The 26,115-nt window shown below is 41.9% G+C and overlaps 1 protein-coding gene and 1 long non-coding RNA gene across 3 annotated transcripts; one reads left to right on the forward strand and one right to left on the reverse strand.

The window, feature by feature from the left end:
• Positions 1-2,924: 2,924 nt before the first annotated feature.
• tbc1d16 (TBC1 domain family, member 16) lies at positions 2,925-25,618 on the reverse strand. The gene is given in 14 exon segments (XM_054608295.1): positions 2,925-3,133; positions 3,136-3,301; positions 3,929-4,075; positions 4,831-5,010; positions 5,461-5,647; positions 6,670-6,804; positions 9,268-9,416; positions 10,006-10,170; positions 10,321-10,468; positions 10,790-10,984; positions 17,900-18,211; positions 18,913-19,075; positions 20,322-20,534; positions 25,529-25,618. Coding segments are annotated over 13 exon segments (2,247 nt in total). The 5' UTR covers positions 20,503-20,534; positions 25,529-25,618; the 3' UTR covers positions 2,925-3,014.
• On the forward strand, positions 4,919-8,852 carry LOC129099123 (uncharacterized). Of its 2 annotated transcripts, none has more exons than XR_008531619.1 (3): positions 4,919-5,004; positions 5,741-5,895; positions 8,478-8,852. It is a non-coding gene; the product is annotated as an uncharacterized LOC129099123 (long non-coding RNA). The 2 variants fall into 2 exon arrangements; XR_008531620.1 differs by having other exon boundaries at positions 4,925-5,122.
• Positions 25,619-26,115: the final 497 nt, after the last annotated feature.

The following is a 26,115-nucleotide window of genomic DNA, read 5'->3' on the forward strand; positions in this document are numbered from 1 at the left end:
ACATTAGCTACAAAAAGTCACGATGAGGGATGGTCTTGTGATATTGTTTTAAAAACATGGGGTCTTCAGCTTTCATAATCCGTAAACCAACAGTATGTTGTATAAACTAACAGGCATTTATACTCTTTGTGCTGTGTGCTGCATTAATCTCCGGAACGCCAGCAGGCATACAAACAAAATATACTGTGAAGAATGAAAAAGACAAAGAGTGTAACCCATAAATATGTCCATAGACTGTAGGTGTAACTGGCAAAATGCCATAAACCAACCTCCACAATGAGAAGTACTGGATTTACAGGTGAATTACATTTTTTGGTGGATATTCCGTTATTTGTTTTATCTGTTAAATATTCTTTTTTGTATGGATGCATAAAGTGAACTGGTTTCTACAACAACAAAAAAAGTAAGAAATAGAAGAAAAATGTCTTTTACTAGAAAGCAGGTTAGTGCAAACTGTTTGCAAAATTATTAGTTTTATGGTTATATTATTGACTATTATTATTACTTCATAAATTACAAACAATACACAGAGTTTATTCTATAACTTGAGCAGTGTGGTGGTGGTTCTGTAATTCCAGCATTGTTTTACTTACGTATCAGATCACAATCACAAGTCATGTTTTGTCAGAAAGGCAATTATAAATTGTACGCTTGCTACGTTTTGTTGTTCAGTAAAACATTTTCAGGAGCTGAATTTTTTTGAAAGTACGTCTGTGTTTTTATTCATACCAAGAATAAGAATTGTCTCCTTTTCTCTGAGGTGTGTACAGTAATACAACAACATGTCATAGAGATCAATAGCAACATTGTACATTCAGTGATGACTGTTCAAAGCCCCTTTAAAGAGGAGTGGTCATTGATTAGGCTCATGACTTACGGTGCCTGTGTAGACATTGTGATTTCAATGAGGATTTGAATTAATTCTCACACACACACACACACGCATACGCACACACACACACACACACACACAGTTTGATACTTTCCCATCATGCATCTCTGACTCTGCTCTTTTTAACGCAGCCAACCAATCTTCTAAACTCTGCGGGCATTTCCAGCAAGCACTTCACATGATAACTAATAGGGGAAAAGGAGCAGTTATGAATGTCATTTGCAGAGACTGCTTGCTGAGTGAGAGAGCGAAAGACCTCAAGTGACATAGCGCGCAAGAAAGAGAGAGAGAGAGAGAGAGAGAGAGAAACGGGGGGGTCTGATTGAAGGTCTTAATGTTACATTTTAGCAGCAATTTAAAGATGTTTTCAGCCCCAGGAGTGTCACTCAAAAGCTCTCAGGGAAAAGCCTCAGAGCGGAGACCGTCTTTACCTCTGGGACTAATAAATCGAGAGGCAAGATGTAGATCACTATAGATCCCTGTTCAGAGCTTAAATCACACTATTCTCTCCATCCCTCCTTTATTTTTTTTCTCTCCAAAGAGGCAGTTTTACTTTTCTTCTCTATTTCTCCCCATGATGACTGCTATAATTAAAGAGACTGGTCGGGGGGGCTCTATGGCTGTTCTCCAACTCATTACCAGATGTTTAGAGGTCACTCCAGTTTACACACACACACACACACACACACACACACACACACACACACACACACACACACACACACACACACACACACACACACACACACACACACACACACACACACACACACTGCCCGAGTGAGAAGAAGCAAAAAACAAAACAAAGATACATTCATGTGGACTGATTCTTAGTGTTGATAGTGCGTTGTCATTTTAAGGTGAAAGTGGAGAGAATGCTGGAGATGGAAAAAAAGAAATAAAAAAAATCCCACTGTGCTGATTATTTTTCACAACCCTGTGTAAACATGGTTCAACACAAAAGACAAATCTTCAAGTAAAAACAGCAGGCTGTCCCTTTTTCTGTCAGGATAAAAACATGATCTATGCTTTCTTTGGCAGACAGCGCCGTCACACCCATCCAATGCTTCACACAGAGTGATATATTACGATGGTAATGTGGAAATGTTTGAGCTCCTATTGCTCGACAGGTAAAATTAACGTTTGTGTCTGACTTTTATCAGAAGGAAAACATACGGCTGGCTTCCTACTGCCTGTCGGGAAACATCATTACGACAGAGAGGAATTCCTTCCAACAATCTGATGAGGAAATAAGCAGAGCCCTATCGTGATGTGAGTGTTTGTTGTGTAAACACATTCTTACTTCTGTTTTGGGCTTGAGTGTTTTCCAACAAACAAGTCGCGCCCTCTATACGTCAAGCATCGCTCATGCAAGGATATAGTATTGCTAAATATTTGTAACTGCTGATACAAACGCAAACATTCACTTGTTTGAAAAATAAAATGAAACAAAAGTTAAAAGTACCAGTAACTCGGTATAATCCTATTTTGTAAGTTAACCCTTCTTTGTTAACACAGAAGGCTTGGATTTCATGGTTAAAATGTCCTGCTCAGACTTGAGATATGCACATGTAATTTGATATTCACACAAATATTCCTTTGTGAGAACACGGCAACATTTTCAAAAAGTTCAAGTTCAAGTCCCGTGAATGAATCTCCAGTTTCGTTTGACCCCTCGGTCAGAGTCTGCATGATTTCAGGCCGGTTGCCTCAGACCCTGGGGTGACCCCTGCCCACAAAGCCCCTGGAAGTGTGCCAAGCCAGCAGCAGATTTGAACCTGAAGTAGCTCCAGACCGACATGGCGCCTGGTGATTGTCCATTCTGCTCCGAGAGCAAAGCAGCTGTTTGACTTCTGGCCTGTCCAGCGGCAAACCGTCCTCATTGCGGATTCATGTGGTGCTGTACGTTGCAAATATCATTCTGGTAAGGCAGTGTTCCTCATTGCACCTCATGAAAGGATCAATTGACAAACATCCTCAGCAGCAAGAGAGGGGAACTAGAGGCAGGGACTTTGGGGAGAGGAGTCAGAGGTGCGGCGAGTAGTTCAGGAATCCAGGAGATGGATTCAAAACATTTGCCAATGTGAGCCAAGACCAGCAAAGCTCCCCATAGCCTTTATCCTCAGGACTGTTTCCGGAAGGTGAAAATATCCCGGGTTTTGGAGCCTTTCTTGCCCTCTGGTGGAGGCGTGGGGGTGGGGTTTGGTGAGGAGGACAGGGAGGGGGAGGAGGGCTGGGGGTGGAGGTGCCTCCATAGGGGCAGCTCTGCGAGTCCGGGTGTTCACCAGAACACTCCACAGTGGGGATGTAGCGGCTGTCCCACATCCCCGGGCCGCACAGTTTACAAAGGTCATGGAGGCTGCAGGGGATTCTGGGTAGCAGGCGGAACTGGTAGAGAAGGCTGCGGGCCTGGAGGAGCAGGGCAAAAGTGGCATTATGAATTATAATATATGAAAGAATGAAAATAACTTTGATTTGACAAGAAAAAAAGTCAAGGAATGCAGAATAGTGTGTAAAAACATTAAAATCAATGAATACCTGTGACTCGTGTAAAAAAAAACAATGTCAAGGTCAGTGTTGCAGTCTGGTACCTAAAGCTAAAAAAGCCGGCGTGCATCGGATACAAAATCTCAGGCAACAACAACAGGAGCTACGTCCTCTGCATGCTAAAATGAACTCACTGCCTGTGGTTGCAGCAGTGCTAACACAGCATCCATAAACATGAGGACTCAGGCACAAACACAGTAGCAGGGATGCAGATCATAAATCCTCTGCATGGCACGGCAGCATCACATTGAGCACCTCAGGGCCTCTGTGGGCAGGTTACAGTATGTCAGAGCTGCTGTGCTGCAGCATCGGGCCGGGCTACTTCATGCAAACACGACACCGATTTGAATTAAATGTACTGCGGCAGTCTGTTGAGGAATTCCTGAGCGTGATCGTAAACCAGCGATTATTCAAATACTTTAAGATGAATGGATAACCATTCACTTTGGGTGTACACAGGTGACATAAAGAGAGTTTGCTGCCGCGTACCTTGCGTAGCACCAGTTCTCCATTCATGTGCATGGAGAGGTTGCTGAAGTGGAGCAACATTTGGTCTGTGGCGAGCTGCTGTTCTGTCACATCCTCCCCATAGAGAACAATGATGGCCACACACAGGAACAGGTGGAAGTAGTCCGTCTATGCAGAAATGGAAAGAGATTAGTGAGCAGGTTTTTACTTTAAATGCATGAATATTTGCTGGTTTTTTTAGGCCCTGATAACACAAGGTCTCACATCTCTGTATTTAGTTGCACCCTTGCTGCAGGGTGCAATTTGAAGGTCACCACAGAGCAAGGAAAGACAGAGAACAGATACGGACAAAATGATAATTTACAGTGAAACCGAGGTCAAGGGAAATGCTAATTATATCTGGAAATTGAAGCTTAAAGAGGGAAGTAAATGAAGGCCTTGTTTGAAAACCTGTAGGTGTAGATCAGAACATCAAGCAGGTCTAAACAGATTCCTATCTGGCATCTTTAAACTATTGTTAACAGTTCTCTTACTTTGTACAATCTATATCCATAGATCTGTGAGGCTTTTAGGAATTATTTAAATGTATCAATTAAAAGTTAACTAAATCAAAATGTGGGATTTTATTATAGGTTGAATCTTAACTAAAAGGATCACTGTTGAATATAAATCATTAAACCCTTCAAAACCAAGATGTAATGTTACATTTAATAGGTACTTAGGTGGATTACAATAGTCTGTGGTGACAAGCTTAAAAGGGATAACATGGAATCTATTTTTATTACAGACGATGTTGAATCCGATCATAAATGTAGAGCTGTAGTGAGACAGAATACAGCCCTGCGCCTCTTTGCACTCATTGACTCAAAGTTTTTCCTACAAACTTGTGTATGCAAAAGGAGTCTCTCGGACTTTGCCCTGACCTGATAGTGCGCCCAGCAGGCCTCCCACATGCGCAGAGCCTCGGTGTCGGGGAACTCTCGTTTGAAGCAGAGCAGGATCCAGCGGTGGCAGAAGAGCAGCTGGAGGCCGTCCTCCCCCAGCCTGGTCAGGTGCTGGTGGAAGCGAGGCAGCATGAGACGCAGCAGCTCCCGCAGGTACATCTGGAGGTGGATCAGAGAGGGCACACACTGTCTTATAAACATAATCAAACTTTTTCTCGAGAAAGTTTTATATTCTCAGGCTGGGATTATGCTTCTCCGGGCTACACACAAGGTAAAGTACATATAGGGCTAGACAGTATAAACAGGTATTGTATATATATATATATATATATATATATATATATATATATATATATATATATATATATATATATATGTTATGAGACTAGATAGATATTTGAATATCGTAATATGGCATTAGTATGTTTTTTCCCTTTTTTGATGCTGCATTACAGTAAAATGATGTCATTTTCCGAAGCTAATTGACCATCATGAGTATTCTGTTTCCTTCATGTGTATCGCCGCAGAAGCATAATTCCAGTTTTTTTCCAGTTCTATGATACAATCTGACATTTTCCTGACTCAAAGACAAACACACAAACATCCTACCAGCTGCCTCTCCATGTCTTCGTCACGCGGCGAGCTGATGAAGATGGTGTTCTCCATGAGACCGACGAAGCACCAGAAGGTGTCGCTTTCGTCCTGGATCTCAGTGAGCAGGGGGGCCACCAGGTCAGACATGCCCTGACAGTAGCCCATGTCTGGATTGAACACTGCATAGTTGAGCAGAGTCCGCCTGGGTCGAGAACAGCAACGAGCAGAAAACAGAAGATCTAATATCATAAAGCAATACAGTGACATGAACAGTTGTTTTTTTTGTGTCTCTTAGAGCGAAATGTTCACGACTCTGCCGCCCAGCCAAACCACTAAAAAGTGTGGTCCCGCCCAAACACTGAATGATCCAACATGTGTTTCAGCATCACTGGAAATGCCCAGAAAAACATGACAAGCCCTGCTTAAGCTGTTGCTATGCCAACCCCTCTGGTAACCAGGGAGCTAATTAATGATCTTTCTTGCTTTTTTTCCCCTTTTTTTTTTGTATATGGGTACTACTTTGAAGTAAACTTCCCTGGCAGTCCTCATGCATTAGTGAGGATTGTAAAACAAAGGAGAAAACCCTGAGGACTTTTTTTTTTTTATTGTTATCAGTGAACTATTTATAGCAAAAATAGATGTCATTTGGAAAAAATATGAGGATGAAGGGGGTTTTTTGGGAAGCAGATTTTGCAGTGGTTATACATTTAGAAAATGAAAGACAAAAATGATAAGAAGTCTCGAAAATAAAATGTAACCCTTAGACCCAATGACCCATAGAAGTTATTTGCGACACACTGGTACAATAGATGTGAGATGGGGGACCGAGGACGAGATAAGCGCCGTGCATCTGGACATGAGCAGCGTCTGGGATCAGCATGCTCCAGACGCTGCATAAGACATAATACCTTGACAAATACCAGAAGCCTCGATGAGAGTCACTAAACTAATATGCTATTTAAATCCTCTTGCTCCTCGTTTAGAAAGCCATTAGCTCTGAGTATGCATCAAAAGTGCTCCGACGGCTTAGTCAGAGTCAATAAAGCATGAAACTCATTTGTGGCTCCCCCAGGGTACAGAATATGAAATGAGTAGGTACGCCTGGGCGTTGGGCTGAGGAATGGGAATGATAAGGATGAATTGAGGTGAAAGCGAAAGAGACAGAGATAGAGATCTGGAGAGGGAGGGGGAAAAATGAAGACAGAAAAAAGAAAGTAGTCTGACCTCATGATCTCCACATTTGGGTTGTTCTCTCCTCTGAAGAAGTGGTTGCTGCGGTCTGTTCTCACCACGTCTTTGTCCACTGTGAACTGGACCTTTCTCCAGAACTCGCTGTGCTCCTCTGGGCTCATGGATAATCTGAAAAATACACACAAACAACAAGCGGAAATGGAAAAATGAGATACAAGCAAAAAAAATAAAGAAACCACAGTTGTTGTTTTCTTAAACAAGATAAGTTTACAGAGTCAATCATGACAGATTTAAAAGAAAGTTTAAGAAAGTTTTCCTACACGATCTCTAAGGAAATTAAGGTAATTAGGATGTCTTAAAAAGAAATAAAGTGTTATAAAATAATCTTCACCTCAAATGTTACTCTGGTGTAAATCGCTAATGGTTAGCTGCAAATGAATTAAAGAATGTGGGGGTGGGCAAGCAGTGGACTAAAGGGGTATTTCAACGTCAAGTACTCCGCTGAGGATAATACCACAACCATAAAACCCCAATCTATCCCTCTAAATGTTAGGGAATATATTAGTAATGTACTCTGTGTGTGGCACTAATGTACCCAAGTCCTAACAAGCAGAGGGGATTTAATTAACACTGTTTGTTTTCCATGTGGCCCCACCAGGAATAGTGAGCCTGATGCAACGCCATGCAACTGTTTAGTTTCAGTGCCGTGTGTTAGTCTGGTTGGACCCTCCCCAACTACCTTTCTTATCTTTCTCTCTGGAGGATACAACTCAGGAGTTTTCATCTCTTTATATGTCTGCGACTGGTATGGTTAAGCAAAAATAAAGCTGTGTTTACATAGGAATATTTAACAGTGACATAATCGTTCCTGCCCTGGATCTGACATTCATTTTATTTCATGTTTACTCTTATAGGGACATTATACAGCATGCACCAATGCCAACTACCACAGCATTTGTAGACTTAATTAGTTTGCAATGTCCGACCCTAGATAGGCCTTGAAAGTTCACAAATCTCCATAAAAACTAAAGAGAACAAAATACAAACAATGACACGGTGTTTCTAACATAAAACAAGCTCCATTTCCTTCACATGAGAGATTCTTCTTTGAAATATGTTTAAACCGGAGACAGTTAAGCAATTAGTTGATCAACAGAAAGTTAATAAGCAATTATTTTGATAATCTATAAATTTCAAGGTATTTTTCAAGCAAAAATCCCTGGTTCGAGCTACATATCCAGCAACATATCTGAAGGTACATGAACATGTACTATGAACAAAGACAGAGAGAAGTGAACTTCCTTTTGTCTTCCACAAATCTGAATCCAAAATAAAGCTTTTTTTAATTTTAGTCAGTGGTACACCAAAAAAAAAAGGAAATACAAGCACTTTCTCTTCAAACCAGCCAGAGAGGACATCTTCTTATATTAAGCATGCAGCTTTTAACATGACAAATTCCAAATGTATCACGAACAAAAACTTGCAAACAAACCTTAAACATAACCAGCAGCATTTGAGTGCAACAAAGAATATCTAAAAGGTCAAACAATATGGATATTCTTCATGCAATACATGGAGAAAATCTATCCAACCAACTCTATAATATGTGATGTCGAAATCTAGCTTATGTATGACAATATTAACTCAAAAGATGTGTTTTTTTATGTTTTCTGTGTGTGTATGTCATTTTTTTGTTTAGCATTTATGTTCTTCATCATTGTAGTAAACCAATACATTTATTCAGCGAAAGAAAAAAGGCTGTTGTCTGTGATTTCAAATCATATCATATATCCTAAATATCCTAAATATTCTTCTCTGTCTCTTTTTCCCCTCACTGCCAGCTGATCTACATCTGCAGTTGTTACAGCTGCATCGCTTCCCATTTGCAGCTGCTTAGTTATCACAGCCGAGGGAGGGACACACGGTTAGGAGACAAGGAACCAAACCACAGACATGTCTCCTTGCTCCTAATGATCAACCAGTGGCCCCAGAGGCTGCTCTAGTCAAAGGGTCTTTAAAGGAATCCACATCAGAGTCAGAACAAGGGGCTCTAATTACCTGACTTCGATAAGACCTTCTGACGCACTCGAAATGTTAATAGGCCATACAGATGAAACCTGTCAAATTATCATATTCATTACAGACAAAGCGGTGGAACGTGTGAAAATATGTGCACTCAACCTTTGGGTTAAGGGGTGGAGACGAATAAAGAGGGATATGCATGCATGTGTGTGTGTGTGTTTGTGTGTTTTTCCTTCCGAGCGGTGAGTATGATCTGATAACTGCTGACATGTTTTCCCTCCAGACACCTTTTATTTCACACCCGGCACCTCCCCTTAACACTTGCCTGATTGTGCCTATTGATTGCTCAGCGCCTGTGATGCGAAACCACAACACACTCACATATGGTTTAATGTTTGACTCACTGAGCGCTTGGCAGCCGATACTGCAGCCACCTGACAGCTGATCTGCTGCGTCGTGGTCAGACTTTTTTTTTTTTTTTTTTTTTTTAAAAACGATTTAATTTCCGGAACGTCAAATAACTTTAATTTCGTGGAACAGATGTTATCAGTTAGCAGTCAGGAAATCAGACAAACACACATATCTTCTTCTTTCTGCCCTGTTCCCCACCTTCTCTGCTGGATGTCATGATAGTGGGAGCGTTTTTGCAGTCTCCAGGCCTCCCTCTCCTGAGAGGTGGAGTCATAGCTGTAATAGTGCAGCAGGAAGGGCCACACCTCGCCACGGATGGATGGGTCGATACCGCCGAAGAAGATGGCCTGGCAAAAAAAGTGGGGAGGTGAACAAACACAGTGAGCACAAAAGCACACAGCGAGGGGTCACTCCTGTTCTGAGAACATATCAAACTGTGTTTAAACAGTGGTGTAGATAACAAAGTCTGCCCTTAACCATCGTCTCACTGAACTACAGTATACAAATATTTTATTAGTGTTGCAAGACGCTGCAAAACTAAGAAAAAAAAAAAAACCCACTGAATAATCTGTATGTCCAGCAAAAACAGTGCTCTTCTGTTCCTGCATTTGCATGTTTACAGAGGAAATGGATTTTCGTCACATTCTAACTGCCATTCCAGTCATTTCAGTAAGATGGTAAACCTTCAACTGAGTCAACTCAGAGAACTCAAATGACTCACAGGGGGACATTGCTCAAGACCAACCCTCTCTTTAGGTAAACACTGGAGGTGCTGATTCAAACTGAGAGTTAACCACTGTGGGCTTCACTTTCAAAATGACTTTCAGTACGTGTGATCGAGAGAAAAAAAAAAAATGCAGGAAAATCTAAAACTTAACTTTGTGGAAAGCATCGCGTGAGACTATTCAAAACGGGATTGTAAATACAGTCACATACCTTACGTAGCTTATACTCCTCCTCCACCTGCCCGTTGTGGTTGAGGTGACGTAGCCAGGTGGTGACATCCAGACGCCGATAAAGCTTCTCCTCTGGGTGAGTCTCAGCGGACGGCAGGGTGGGCCTCTGGATGGAAAACTGCATGCAGGATTTCTCATCAGACACCTAATGGAAAGAGAATCAATTGAGCTAAAAAATGTGGGCACAGAACCAACATTTGAGGAGAAAAACCAGGGGAAAAAAAAAATCTGACAAATGTCTTTGTTTCTCAATAAAACTATGGATGCCAAACAGGATTTTGGATTGTAACCCGACCTGGTCTTTAAGCTGCGTTTCCCTGCAACACTTCCACTGTTGGAAGACCTCAGCCAGCTTGTCCAGGCCGGCGTGATGGAAGTGGAGAATCTTATATTGGCTCTCTCGGCTGGCAATCACCAGCTGGCCACTGGTACACGCCTCATCGCTAAACCACATCACAAAAAGGACAAGAAATTAAGATTCACAAAAAAATGTGTTTATTAAAGCAGGAATAAATCATTTTTCACTCCTTAACGTATTTCTAATCATATCTCAAAGCTTATTTTCCACTTTTTTTAATCATAAAACAAAACAGTCCTGGAACCTACAACACACACACACACACACACACACACACACACACACACACACACACACACACACACACACACACACACACACACACACACACACACACACAGTGAGGCATTGCACAGTAGTTCGACAAGGCCATGACCTCCCTGTGACCTTTGCACTCCCCACTGACCAGAAGAAGAGTCTCAAAGACCGCATGTGACCCAGGTCCACCCTGAAAACGCCGCACAACTGCTCCAGAGCCAGCACCTTTTGCTGCTCCTCCCACCGCAGGCCATGAGAATTGCCGCCGCTCTCTGAGGGGGCGTGGCTGTCCAGGCTGGAGGCGGAGCTTGCGGAGTAGGTCATGGACTCCTCGCACAGCTCCCTGGCAAAATAAGAAAGACAAAATCATTTTTTGGGGGACTTGATTGTGCTGAAGGGAATTGAGTCATAATTTCCATGAAATCAAAGGAATGAGACTTTTATCCCTTCTAGATAAAAATCTCCACTTTTTTGTGTGCCTCTTATTAAAAACCACTTGGAACATCAATAAAACATTTCGTGTAGACGGCTAGCAGCAGCGAGCATTGTGCAGACATATAGTCCAGCCCTGTTGTTTGTGTCTCTGTATGGTTCAACCAAGAGGCGGAGAATGGGAGGAATGCATGGAGGCTTCTGAGGACACACACACACACACACACACACACACACACACACACACACACACACACACACACACACACACACACACACACACACACACACACACACACACACACACACACACACACACACACACACACACACAAGGAAATCTGTACAAACACAAATCACACTGTCTGCCGTCCAATTTCCCCTGTCATTCCCCCATGGCCAGTGTTGTTCCCGGCACTGAAACCTGAGCCGAGGGTTCCTCTGCTGCAGGAGGACACACACACACACACACACACACACACACACTCCACATTTATGTCAGAGAAACACGAAAAACAGATAAAACAGATAAAAGTCCTCTTCTTGCACCACAGAAAACACACACAAGTGTTTCAATCATAAGAATCATTGGCTGGCATGTTCAATGTCTTTCTCTTCACACACACACACACACACACACACACACACACACACACACACACACACACACACACACACACACACACACACACACACACACACACACACACACACACACACACACACACACACACACAGAGACCATAGCTAATGACCATAATGCACTCTCAAACACGTCTCAGGACCTACTAACGCTGAGAAACAGAAATGTGTTAAACCCACTGACACTTGAGAAGCAGACATCTACATGAAGTTATTTGCTTCCTCACTCACACCACTCACACACATTTATTTAAATAATTAAAACAAGAATTTTAAAAATGTAGTTAATTCTATATCTTTGATTATAATAGAAATAATGCAACAAGAACTGTTTATCTCTTTTGTATAAATGAATGTGTGAATTTAAAAGTACCCCACAAATTTAGGGGAAAAAAATGACCCAAAAAACCGTATCTATTTCCACCATTGTTACAGGTGAACACAAGTGGCATGTTGGTAGTACTTTGTACTACGAGGGAGGCGGTCCAGGTCTAATCTATTACACCCTGAATCAATCATGTCCGGCTAATCATTTCCCCGTAAGCAGATGGGAAAATAACAAGGCTGATCAATCCAAGCTGCACAGTTTCCTCCGCTATCTAGTGATTTACTGCTCTCTGTCTCATGTATCACGCCACAAACCAGACTGTGGACTACAAGGAGACGGGGAGAGAGGCACAGACAGCTCTGGTAAGGAAGTGAAGCGATCAGAAATATACTTTAAAAAGGGCTACTGTACTCGCTTTTTCATAAATCCTATGACGGTCAAGCTCGGGTTGTTAACAAGGCGTATGAGCCCATTTACAGCACACATTTCCATCAGTCTTCTTGCACGCTTTCAGTAAAAAAAACGCTTCTCCTCATATAAATAAAAGTGCACAAACCATGGAAAATGTAGTGAGAAAGCACATGATTCTTGGCTTTATAGCATGGATCCACCGCTGTGCTGCATTCAAGCGTTGAACTCAGCGAGAGATTAACAACGTCTGTCAGCGTCAACGGCCTGATGCCGGTCATGTGCTGTAAGGCCGTTAATGCAGGCGGCAGCCGAGCCATAAACTGTGCAGAGAGAGAGTACGTTATGTAAACAAGGTGTTTTGATGGAGTCAGGCTGATGCCACCAGTGTGTCCCACCAGACCAGGGTGAGATCAAAACTGCCCCGAGGCCCTTCATAACACCTCTCTCCACATACACAAGGCTTTACCCCGAGGGAAGGTGCTGCCAGGTCACCCTGAGAACCAGGACCAAGTGCTAGAGGCCTGCAGGGACTCCCAGGCCCTTCAGCTAATCCCTGGAGAGACGTGGGAGGGCGAATAGTGAAGGGGGGAGCTCTCTGCAGTGCCAACAGTGGAAAATGGTCAGTACAGTTTGAAGTTTGTCTTATTTATGACTCATGGGGTATTTTATTAATCCCAGAACCAAAACAGCACACATTTAAGTGACGATCCGAGATTATTTCAGTGCCTATAAACAGTATTCACACCACTTTTTCTAATCTGCAAACAGTTCAAACTCATTGACTACACCCAGGGGATCTCCATTTAAATAATTTAGTATTTTCTATTTGTAAAGCATTTAGAGTACTACTGCAGAGATCAGTTTTCACTTTGACATTAAAGGGTCTTTTTCTGTTGATCACTGTCAAAAAAAACCCATATTAAAATGTACTTCTACTTTAAGGGATAGTTAAGCCTCAAATCAATAAACAAATGTTCCCTCTTCCCACTTAGTCATATTACCAAAAAATACATCTATAACAACTCTTGTTGTGAGCAGCTTCATGCAGGAACTATGGTTAAAAGAAAATAGTTCCTACATCTTGAGTAATCAAGTCATGATTTCTGGAAAGTAACATTGCTGTTGACTTTTTTGGAGCTTTGAGCACCAAAAGCCGAATTGTTAAACTATATTAGAGAAAACATCTCTACAGCCAATACCTCCAAAAAATATGCGAAAAAATGTGTATATTTGATTTGTTCTGAACTGTAATGTTGTAAAACAATACATGAAAACTTCCAAGGACAGGTCCAATAAATGATAAAAAGGAAAAACAATTACATTAATAAAATACCTCTTCAGAACCCTAAAAATGATTAAATAGGAATAAAACTGTGTTCAAGACTGCTACACACACACACACACACACGTAACCAGAGATAAATAATTGTTTCTTAAGGCGTCACAAGCCAAAACATTGGAAACCACTTATCTCAGACATGATCACATGCTAAAGCTCTGCAAGAGAAGCCTAAAGAGGGCAGTGCACATTGACAGTCAACAGCGGTTTATATAAACTACTGTTAAACTTTAAAGGAACTTGTTAAGAGGCTTGACATAGATTGCTGTGGATTTCTCTCTTTTCGCCCTCTCCCACCACTCTCCTCTGTCTCCTCCCCCCCTTTTCATCTGCTCTCGCTCTCCCATACGCGGTTCTTTCTCTTTGAATGATTCCAAGTGACATGTTTCCAGTTCCTGGCCCCTTAACAGTGTCAATTAAAGCAAGAGAGAGAGAAAGAGAGATTGAGTGGGTTCCAGGGTTTTGGCTGCTGCTCCACTCTCTTCAGTCCTCTAATCCGGAGAGCTGACATTCAGCCCAGCACAACAACCCCGGGAGCACTGGGAATCAAAGGGCTTCACACAGGCTTTGGTAAGGGGAAGGGGTGAGAGGGGTGAGAGGGGAGGGAGGGCAAGATATTTGAGAGGTGGGCAACACAGAATGAAACAATATTGAGAAAAACAGAGAGAGGGAATGAGCAAGAGGAGAGGATGCAAAATAAATTGTGGAAGGAAGGGACGGAGAGACGAAGTGAAAACAGGCAGAGAAGAGCTGAGCTGAGGAGAGACGCTAACACCAACGAGGAATGGAGGAAGAGAAGGCCGGAGTGAAGGTTAGAAGCTGTGAAACAGAGGGCGCTGCCAAGTCACACACTGACTGCACTTACAGCAAGCCTGGGGTCTGAGAGCGGTTAAAAAAAGGCCTACACACACACACACACACACACACACACACACACACACACACATACATACACATACACATACACAGGCCCACACATTCTGGGCAACAAGAACGGCCAAATAGCTGCGTGAGGAAACGACCACGGAGGGAATCATAAAAGTCGAGCGGTCGTGAGGTCCGAAAAAGCAGCAACACAATCACTGTCCAGATGGCTCGCTTGGTTAGAGAGAAGTCTCTGGAAGCCCATGAGGTTATGGGTTTTTAGGATTTGGGGACCTGTTTTGGGGCCATCTGTGACATTGTAAGACTTTCAGATTGAGAGCAGCTTTAAGAGAATGAGCCCATCTTGGTTTTTGATAACATTTCATGCACTCTACTAGAAGTCATCTTACCTGATTTCCCTTCCAATGGCTGCACTCAGCTATAGTGCAGGAAGCCCCCATGTGGCCTCAGAGTGTAAACTATCACTCACGCAAATAATTATTTTTGTTTGGCTCCACCTTGTGGCAGTTTAGGGTAACTGAATGTACCTTTTTAACAAATAGTGACTTGTAACAAATGACCATCTGCATTACTGTGCTACACATTTAGCTATGACAGCGTGTAATTCTGAGTGTATCAGTTGAAAAATGCTGACATTATGGGCAGACACAAAACTTATGGGACAGTTTCATAAATTCCACATAGAATATCAACTGTGTCTTTGTAGTATTTGAGTACATTTATATATAACAATTGTAGGAATGAAGGGACTGCAGGAATAACACACAGATAGACAGGGCATTCACTCTACAACAAACACACACATCCTTAAATAATTTTACAGCACACTCAGATAATTTATATTTCTTCTTTAGTCCCTAAATCTGTTTAAATTATTTTGAACTTTTCTCTGATTTGGTCTGTCCTCACTACAGATCAGCTTTGCAATGAGGCCATGTCCTCTGGGTAATTATTTGGGGTTTTTTTAAGCAACAAGAGGGAAGTTTACATAACAACCCACATACAGTGAGTATTTTGCAGGCTGATTCCATGTTTTTACCCGAATATATTTAAATTTCATTGCTTTCAGACCAACAAAAGCAACTTTGCATCAATAACTATGACACCTTAATGAGAGACTGTTGAATGTTTGATCAAATCTTACTAGAATTCTTTTTTGTTATTTAGAACATAAGCTACTAGTTTGACAGTTTTTCTCAATACTGGTTTGAAAAAGAGCCGTGGTACGAACTTAAAAAAAACAAAAACAACGGCATAATTTTATAGGATTTTTTTTCCATGTAGAAATACGTTTTTAATAATGCATAGAGATACACTTATACTGATATCGGCCTGATGCTAACTCAAATAGATGGATCGGGTATCAGATACCATTAATTTAAACAATTCAGTACATTTTAAATCTATGTGCATGTTTGTAGGGGTGTCACGATTCTTCAAATTCATGATTGGTTGACTTCGATTTAAAGGTTGTAATTCAATTACATTTTTTATTTATCTTTTTTCAGCACTGACAGACTATGACTAAGCAATATTGTCAAATTTAAATAATTAATTTAATATGTAACAATTTATTTTACCAGTAAATTGGGATCAAACTGGTAAACAACACAAAGGAGATCGACTAGATGGCAGGAGGGTAATTTACAACAACAGCTTGTGTTTCTCAGAGTTTACGAGGTACACCTGAATGCACCATGAAATCCCTGTAGGTGCCCAGATGCTTTACCACACAAAAACTAGATGCTGCAGTCTCTAAATCTTCTTTGGCTTACAAACATGTTTAGTGTTTACACAAATCATGGTGAAGGAAAAATGTTTTCACACCGATGTCTTCATGGCAGGAATACTGCTCATTAATTAAACACTGGTATTGGATCAGCACTCGATTGTGACCAATACCCAAATGCCAGGTATCCGTATTGGGAGTGTAAAAGTCAGATCAGTGCATCCCTAATTAATCAAAGTTATAAGGTATTTTATTTAATTCCATCTAGGTCATCAATACAGGCCTGGAGATTCATTTTAAGAACACTTTTGCCGTAATATTGGTCAGCCCTCAAATCATTCTGCTCTTATACATTAAATATATAAAATGCTAAACCCTAATTGCTGAGCTGGGGGGGGCAATTAGTTAGGCTTCGACCTTAATATTTATAAAATGATGGCTACGGCCCCGTTTGTCTCACACATTTCTTCATGTTGTGTTTCTGCTATCTCGTCTACCTCATTATGTATGGCTGCTTCTGTAATTGTCTTCCACAGCAATTACAAAAGCTGCCGCACAATTAAGCTCTATTAAGCTGAACAGCAATCTGCAGCATGTGTCATCTTTAACAATGGCCGTCCAATGACTGTTATTATATCTTTTTAAAAACAATTACAGTAAATGATATGGAACTACTTAGTGCCACAAATGCTTTTATATTTGACAGAACCGGCTCTGCTCTTGAACTTAAGTGGCATTGAGCACAATGAAAACCCAAAAGCCTTCAGACCAGATCCCAAATGAGAGATCACTGCATATTAAATAAACTTCATGCTGGAGGCAAGGCGATGCCGTCACAAAATACAGCTGTCAGCATCCTTTTTCGAGCTCCACCTGAGCTAATGTGGCACTTGAATGAATCTCCAAAGCAACTTAAAGCGGTGCAGTGACACCAGATAGTTGTTGCCTCAAATGCTGGCGCATGACTTACAAAAAACTGTCAAATTATTAAGTGTTGTCATCCAAATTCTAATGTAAAGAAAGCATGGGAAAAATGGCACAGGCAAATAGGAATAACAGTCCTGAAAGTAAACTCTCCCAAGCATCAATTGCTGGATGTTTGATAAACAACAGTAAAAAAATGACCACATTGAATTACCAATGAAAAGGCAGCCTGATTAAAGGTGCTCTCACCTACAATTAAGAATTTTCTGACCATTTCAGAGCAATAAAAACACTACAATTGTTCGTCACTGAAAAGCTAGAAAGGCAGACAGGAATTTAGGTGAGAGAGAGAAAACAAATGTCCCAGGTGGAATTAACTATTTGGCTACCAGGGTGTCAAAACCACCCAATTTTGTGTGTTAATGTGGGAGAGGACTATAAAAAAAATAAAAAAATATTCACACTGCTGTAAGAATAAAATAAAGAATAAACGTAACTGTGCCGTGTAAAAAAAAAAAAACACCCACTACAGATCATGAACGGAGCCCATTCCAACCTACTAACTAACCTGCTTTCACTGTCCAGGAAGACGGAGCCGCTGCATTCACAGAGGGCCTCACTGACGGGCGACAGGCAGAACGGGGAGGAGAACGTGTCCGAGTCCGATCCCATGGTGCTGTCCCGACTCACTTCGTCCGACAGCTCACAGGAGCCCTCGTCGCCTTCCTCCCCCGCCGAGGGCAGCTGCTGCTGGTGTGAGGAGGGATCCGCTCCTGCCTCTGCAGCAAGGCTGTGGTTCTCTGCGGAGGTGCTGCTGGTGGTGATGTTCCTCTCCTCATCCTCATCTTCCTCCTGGGCTGCTGGGGGACGGGAGTGGGGTCTGGAGCGGAAGGTGGATTTAAAACACCATCAGTATCATACTAATACTGATATGCAGCTGCACACTTTATCGGATATGTTTCGAATCTCAGCGTGACACTTTAACCTCAGGCCTTTTTTAATAAGAAATATCTTAAGGAGTGTTCTTTAATAGATCTGACTTTTATTATCATTATAACAGAGGCAGCAAACTCCGGATCTGAAAAGTGAAGCCATAGCAGAAGTGATCGAAACTTTCTATAAGTCAGATTGTTTAAAAGTCTAGGATGAAAATTACTCCACTTCTCTCTTTAATAATGACCTCATTAAACATTGTAATCATTAGTTTATGGTCTCAATATCTACTTTCTCTACCACGGCGCTGTCCTGTATGTCCCGTACTACAACTTTAACCCTTTTACAGTGTGTTATAAGTTAATAAAAAATAAATGTAACATTTTTGTTTCTTAAAATGATCTTATCCAGCAATCAGTTACTAACAGTACTAACAGTACCAACTACACCCTCTCATGTCACTTCTGGTTGCAAAAAGCAAGATGGCGACATCCAAAATGACGAACTCAATGCTTCAAACCGTCCACAAACTAATGGGTGATGTCAAGGTGACTACATCCACTTCTTATATACAATCTGTGTTATAATAACACACCAAGACTTTTTAAAGACCTTGAGGATACACATTTTAAGAAATGTCTTTCCCACCGTCGGCCTCGTCGCCGTGCGTTCCTGCGTACAGGGGAGCTCTCCGGTGTGATGTAGCGCAACGCCTCCTCGTCCTGCTTCTGGATGCGGGAGTTGGGCACCCAGGTCAGAATCAGAGTGGTGCCTAGGCTCTCATCCTTCTCCGTGTGGACGCACAGGTAGCCTGCAGGGGGCGACATAAACCACGGACCAATAAATAATCATGTTGGGGGGGAAATCCAGGTAACATAAAAGGTAATGACAAATCTTTTTTTTATAAGTTGCAGGAAGCTGCAACACAAAGACAAACATGAAACCTGAGAGGAGATCAAACACACAAAGAGATGAGGACACACCCTGAAAGGCCAGTTACTACCTTGGAACACACACACACACACACACACACACACACACACACACACACACACACACACACACACACACACACACACACACACACACACACACACACACACACACACACATAAGATAAGAGAAGGAGAATTTAAGGAAATGCTATTTGTTTCATGCCAGGGCGAGTAAAAAATGTAAACTAGCAACACAGGCCACTAATGCTGACATTATTAAACCATTAGGTCAGAACCAAACATTCTCCTGATACATGAACAAGGCTAGTAGACCAAAGTAAAAATGTTTTAGTCTGTGTTACAGCGGTCTTAGTAAAAGGAGGTGTATTGTGTGTTTATAGTTATACAGTAGTAACAGTGACACGCTCTATAAAAGCCTGTATAGTGCTGACAGCAGGACATCTGGTGAACAGCTGTTAATATGCAATGTGTTTCAGACGCCTTTTTAATCTTCGCTTTTAGAAAAAGCTTGAATCATGTTTTATGTTGACATATTTTGGTCAAATAATAAGCGAACCCATTCTCCTGTATATTTGTAGCGGGAAGCCTGGTATGAACTTAAGTGGGTTTTTTATTCTATATTTATCTTCTATTTAATTTTACTGGTTTTAAACATTATTTATTCGTCTTTTACATCGCCTTGTGTTTCTTTCATATCTTGTCTTAATGCCTTTTATGTCTTATGTTAAGTAGTCTGAATTACCTTGTTGTTAAAAAGGCACTATACATTTATACTTCAAGTACAATAGCATATGCTAGTTGAAATGGATTAGTAATTCTGTATAAGTGTGACGCTGGTGAGGGATTGTGACATTATCACTGCACTCGGAACTTATAATCAGTACATCAAATGATTTATCCCCTTCATGACCTATAACAGGGATGTGGCACAATTAAAAAAATCAAATTACAGACTTTTAAGACTTTTCAAGGATCCGCGAGAACCCTGCATCAATAACTTAGCTGACGGGAAAGCTGGTCAGACCGTTTCTCTCCACATCTCCATTCCCACCACACAGACACGCAGCAGGAAAGACACTTTCAACACCGGTCCAGCCTAACCTGGGTGGTGCTCGGCGAGGCCGGGCAGCGGCTCTGCAGGGTGCACGCAAACATTATTTTTGGAGAAGATGATCTCGCCATCCAAGCCCGAGCGCAGCGATGAGCCCCCCGCCCCGGGGTTAAAGGTCAGGAGGTCGGAGGCCTTGGAGGAGGCACGTCGCAGGAGCCGACCCAGAGACATCTCCTCAGGCACCGGGACACTGGGCCCATCGTCTGAATATTCGGGAGCAGAAAAGGGAGTTTTAAAGAGCAGGAAAAGCAAAGGGTGGGGGACATAAGAGAAGACAAAAAGGAAACATGACAGTCAGGTTTGTATTTTAAGGACAGGAGAGGACTGCACATAACCTACACTTCACTGTCCCTGTATTTACTGCAGTGTCCTCTCTGCAGCGCTCCACCCAACAACCCCCTTTACCCTCTGTACCCGTTCAGCATTTCTTTATGGCACATTTTCTTAGCAGACGCCTGCACCTACTAACACAAACATATTCACAGGATCTGTGGATACAGTGTGTAACCAAACAGGTCCCACCTTCTGTAAACAAACACACACACACACACACACACACACACACACACACACACACACACACACACACACACACACACACACACACACACACACACACACACACACACACACACACACACACACACACACACACACACACACACACACACACACACACACACACAGCCATGTGCAAACACACTGCACTCCATCCGTGTGAAATTCCTGTCAGATAACAGAATCCAACAGATGTCCTCAACAGCAGCACTGAACTGGGATCAGCATGTCACACCACCAGTGTTGCCACTTGTCTGCTTCAGAGAGAAAGTCTCCATTGATGAGACAAACGTTAAATCCAGCGAAACAGACACAGTTCTTTTGAAGGCTTCCTTCTTTGAAAAAGACTCAAAGTAATCTTACTTTCAGGCTCAAAGAACAATAAAAGGAAGTAGAATCAAACTCTTCTGTTTTTTTTTTTCTTTCTCCTGTTCGATCACAACGAACACATAGAACTCATTGATTCATTTTCTTTTCTCTTTGCTTTGACATGTGGATCCGTATATTTGGACCCACTTCATGTGTGTAACCTTGTTTTCATGTTGGCAGAACATCGACATATGCTCCCCACTCCGGCAGGGGAATGTTCCCTCCTTTTTCCTCAGAGGGCATGTTTACCTCTGCCTGATTAGGCAGGCACCCCACTTCCTGATGCCAGGCCCCAGACAGGAAGTCTGCTGGCACGAAATCCAGGCATGACCTCCGAAAGGAGGCTGACTGTAGGCCATCATTTGGTTTACATTAAAAAAATATGGGATGTTGGGTTTGTGAGTTTTACTATTTGCGCAGTACATCTTGTAAAAAACAAAAAAGGGGGATTTTTTTTCTTTCAGATAATAATCAAATTATCATAACCTTTTTTTGATGTTTGCTCAACAGACAGCCGGGCCAGTTTCAAAGGACCCCGCCAGCAGCTCTCACATCTTCAAAAACAATGGCAGGAAATGTCCTTTTAGATGTTATATAAATAAACTGACCGCATACTGGGAATCTAAACGGTTACTTTCTGGCATGAAACATATTTAAACCTAATAAAGTGACATATCAACAGGTTTTAGCCTGGATTAAAACCTCACTAGTCTGACCGCCGGTCTCAAGGAACCAAAAAAGCAAGGCATCAAGTCTCATACTTAAAATTATTGCTAATGTAGAATACAACCTGGCATTTCTTACCTACACAAAATGTCCATACAATGCAGTGTGAACGCAGTATGCTCAATTTAAAGTCACACTTAGCAAGAAAAGTACGTTAGTATACAATTTTGCACACAGCCACAGTGGGGGAAAACAGTTTATGCACTTTCAGTGGTTTGAATGGTGTGTTTGGCTATCAGCTAGCTGCTGAGGGAACTAGCAGTACACACTCTGCTGACTGTTTCCAAAGACACAGTAAGGGGGGGGGTTCTAAATAAACGCATCCAGTCGCAGTTGGGCCTTTGGCATTAACTTGAGATGAGCACCTGCACAGAACCGGTCTTGACATCAGCATAGATCACTATGACAACGCATCTGTTGTGTGAGATGTGTGAGAAAAAAAATACACACTGCACTACACATCTAGACGGGGGGATTAGTCAATTTTGGGTTGTATTCATTGAATTGAATATATCAGCAGTGTAGTTGCAGACACACCTGGCAGAGATCTGCACTTTACTAAGGGCACCTTTCTAGTTTTATATGTAACCAGACTGAAAAAAAATAAAGCTTGATTTTCTTTATTTATATAGCATATTTCATTTAACTAGAATTCTAGATTATAATCCCAAATAGGAGAACACAATATTTGCTTGCAAAGTCACCATTCCTCTATTTGCAAGCCACATTATTAGACTACTGTACATTTGCATAATAACTGCTTCAAATAGCACTTCACCGATGGACTAAAGCAGTGTCAACATAATCGGACTCTGCATTCCTGCAGGACGCACACTCCTGACAAACATGCTACCTGAACATAATGAAAGGCTGCGATCTTAAACCTGCCTCACACAGCTGTTTCCAGCGGCCTCATAACAGCAGCAATAATGTGCAGCTCTCCGCTGGTTATTTTGGTCTGTTTGGGATTACAGGGCCGCTCAGGTCAGTTTGATAGAGCTCGTTCAGTCTGGTCCTCTGTTCTCGCTTCATATTTTATGCCGTCAACACCTCAGTGTGATCTCACGATGCCTCTCCTCTCTGACCTTTCACCGTTTTATCAAATGATTCACACCCTTAGGACACTCTAAACTCTTGTCTAGTCCCACTCTGACCTGCAGAGTTTTAACAAACTTTTAACAGATTGCCTTCCAAAAAGAGAGCTTTTAATAGGAGCTTGAAACCTACACCGTGGAAGTTCAGCTCAGCTTCTCTCCTCTGGGCTAGATTAATTAAATTGTCACGCTGACTTTTGAAAAGAGGTGCCAGTACTGAAACCCCTTTACATCTCCGCTGTATACTAACATGCCTGCAGCAACTGAAAGGAAACCACAAAGAGGCCTGAAAAACAAGGTTCTTGTGGACTCTGAAGAGTCTGGGTAAGTTATGAGGGAACTTTACGGGGGACTCGGTGGGAGCAGTAAAACACTTTTCTCTTTCAGGAAAAGTGTTTTAATGGGCTTCACGTAAAGTTGTGTGTGCCGTAAAAAGTAAATACACCCATTTGAAAAGGTGGCACACTTTTTAGAAACAAGCCTAAAAAACGTAACCCCGGCAACCACTAGCTGGTATTAAGTGGTAATGGCGAATTCAAAAGTGGCAAAACTTTATTGATTTTAATGAGGAAAGAAAGGTGATTACATACTTCTGTTATTGCAAAAAAATAAAATTTTGCTTAAATTTGCAATTGAACATCTTTGCAGTAAATATTTCTACACAGTTTACTCAAGCCTGATGGATGAATTCACTGGGCGGATATATCAGCCGATATTAGCTAATCTCAGATATATCGATATCAGTTTATTAGTCAACAGATATGCAACAAGAAATTGCAGTATAGAAATTGAATAGATGATTGACGTAGTTTAGAAACAGAACGTCATGACATAAATTGTATAGCAGACAGCACAAAACAAGTTTATATTTCAAAACTGAAATGTCCTGCTCAGTACATATCATGAAAATAAATACATTTAGGGATCCATATTTAAACAGTTTGTTTATGGTAGGTGTTAATGTAAAATTAAATAGGAATATCTTACGAAAGATCTTTTAAAACTCTTAAATATCAATTTCTTTATCAGCTTAGAAATCCTGCTTTGGCCCGGCAATTTAACTGTTGTTATGATCTCAGCGAGCAGGATCAAGCGCCTCCGTGAGTGAGTAAGTGAGTGTGCACCTCTGCGTCTGTCCACGGCTAATCTCGCTTTCTGCTGCAGCAAGCGTTATAATATTTTGAGTGACCAGTTATGGCTGCATCCTCAGGGACCTCTCGTGGTTGTGGTGACTTTCTCAAAACACCTTTTATTACCTGTTTTTATTATACAGCCATTGACTGCCTGCTGACTCCTCACTCACTGCTATTAACCGACCCCCAGCTGGTAGGGGCCTCAAGTGACAACACATCTAAATGCATCTCTGACCCCCGATCACCCACAGTGAGGTGATATTAGTTTGCAGTGTGTTTGGCTAACAGCTAATGAAACTACCAGTAAACACACTGCAGTGCCTCGCCGAAACTCAGCCGCTGATAAGCTGGAAGGCAGCATGGTGAGCTTATTTGGTTTTGGCAAGATAGTATGACCTGTCCTATACGACGACTTTAAGCAGATTACCTGCATTCATCTCTGATTGCCTCAAAGCCAAACGTTGTCTAGACGGCGGGTTTAGCCAATTGTGGGTCGTATTCATCCAATCACACAAAACGGCAGTGGTCGTTGCAGACACACCTGGTGGAGATCTACACTTCACTGTGTGCAACCCTCTAGTTTTCATATGCAATCATTTCCCACCACTTTTCCATATCAGTAGAGAAAAGTGAGAATAATAACAAAATAAATATAAAAAATACAAAAAACACCACAAACTACAGCCTAAAAAAAAGAAAATTACAACACAGTTGGATCACCCAATGAATGGAAAATACACAGTTTATTAAATATAATTATTTGTGTTGTATTACATATTTTATGTACAGGGATTTACATTTGAACTGCTCAGTCCCTGTATAGGCTGAATTTAGGTTAAATGTGCTTGTGGTTAAACTCTTGTGTACCATAGTAAAGATGCAGGCTGAAGGTTGCCTCTCCCTGTCCTGACTGTGGAGGGGCTGTGGGGGAAATGCCTCGGTGTAAAAACAGAGGAGTGCCATGATGTCCGGGGCTCCATCAGCTATCACTACACTGACAGCCAGAATCCGCCTGACAGGAGGACGGGACCAGGCTTTTTGCCACCACAGCACTATTCACACACAGGCCCACACTAATACATACATAATGCGAGTTGTATTCTGTAACGTTATACCATCTTGAGCATAAATATTTGATTCCAGCTGCCAAGACCATGGCCGAAATCCTGCAGGTTACATTTCACCTGCAACTTTAAAGTTAGTTTTAATCCTAACAGCAGCCACAGTGCAGGAGAAATGCGTCCTTGTATTGCTGTTGAGCGTACACCTGTTCCAGCTGGAGAAAAATGAATGAATAGCAGAAAAACGAGCTCTCACCTTCAGTCCCGCTGCAGGAGTCTACACCCCATGTCGGACGTCCATCTCACCGGGCGACCTTGCTGCATGCACCGGCGTCGTTGCACCGCCTTTTCCCCCCCACCACCCCCGGGGATTTATCTCTGCTGTAACGGTGTGCAGTCTTGTTTGTGTCCCAGTGTTTTCCGACAGTGACACCAAACGTTTAACCGCTGCTCTTTCTACAGCAAGCAACAACTAAAAAAAAAAACACTTCTGGTTGTAACTTTCAAAATAAAAGCTGCGATTTAAGGCAATGCTTGACGGCTTTTATTTTGTGAGCTGGACTTGTTTTACTTCCTGGTTGTGCGCGTCTAGCTTGACGTCACAGCGCCAGACCAAGCTCCCAAATTCCGCTGCTTCCGGACTGTGAAGGCTTCGTATGAAACACACCGTTACGTTTAGGGACAACAGGGCGTTTATGCATTTTACAATTAAAATAAATATGTTTTGTATTAACCACAGTCATCATCCGACCCACCCCTCCTTAAAAAACCTGACTCTCTCATCACTAGTGACGTTTTAAAGGTCACTGGCCAAAGCTTGAATGCAGTTGGTCCGTCATCAGG

Source organism: Anoplopoma fimbria, chromosome 11 (assembly GCF_027596085.1).
Source record: "Anoplopoma fimbria isolate UVic2021 breed Golden Eagle Sablefish chromosome 11, Afim_UVic_2022, whole genome shotgun sequence".
Classification (NCBI taxonomy): Eukaryota; Metazoa; Chordata; class Actinopteri; order Perciformes; family Anoplopomatidae; genus Anoplopoma; species Anoplopoma fimbria.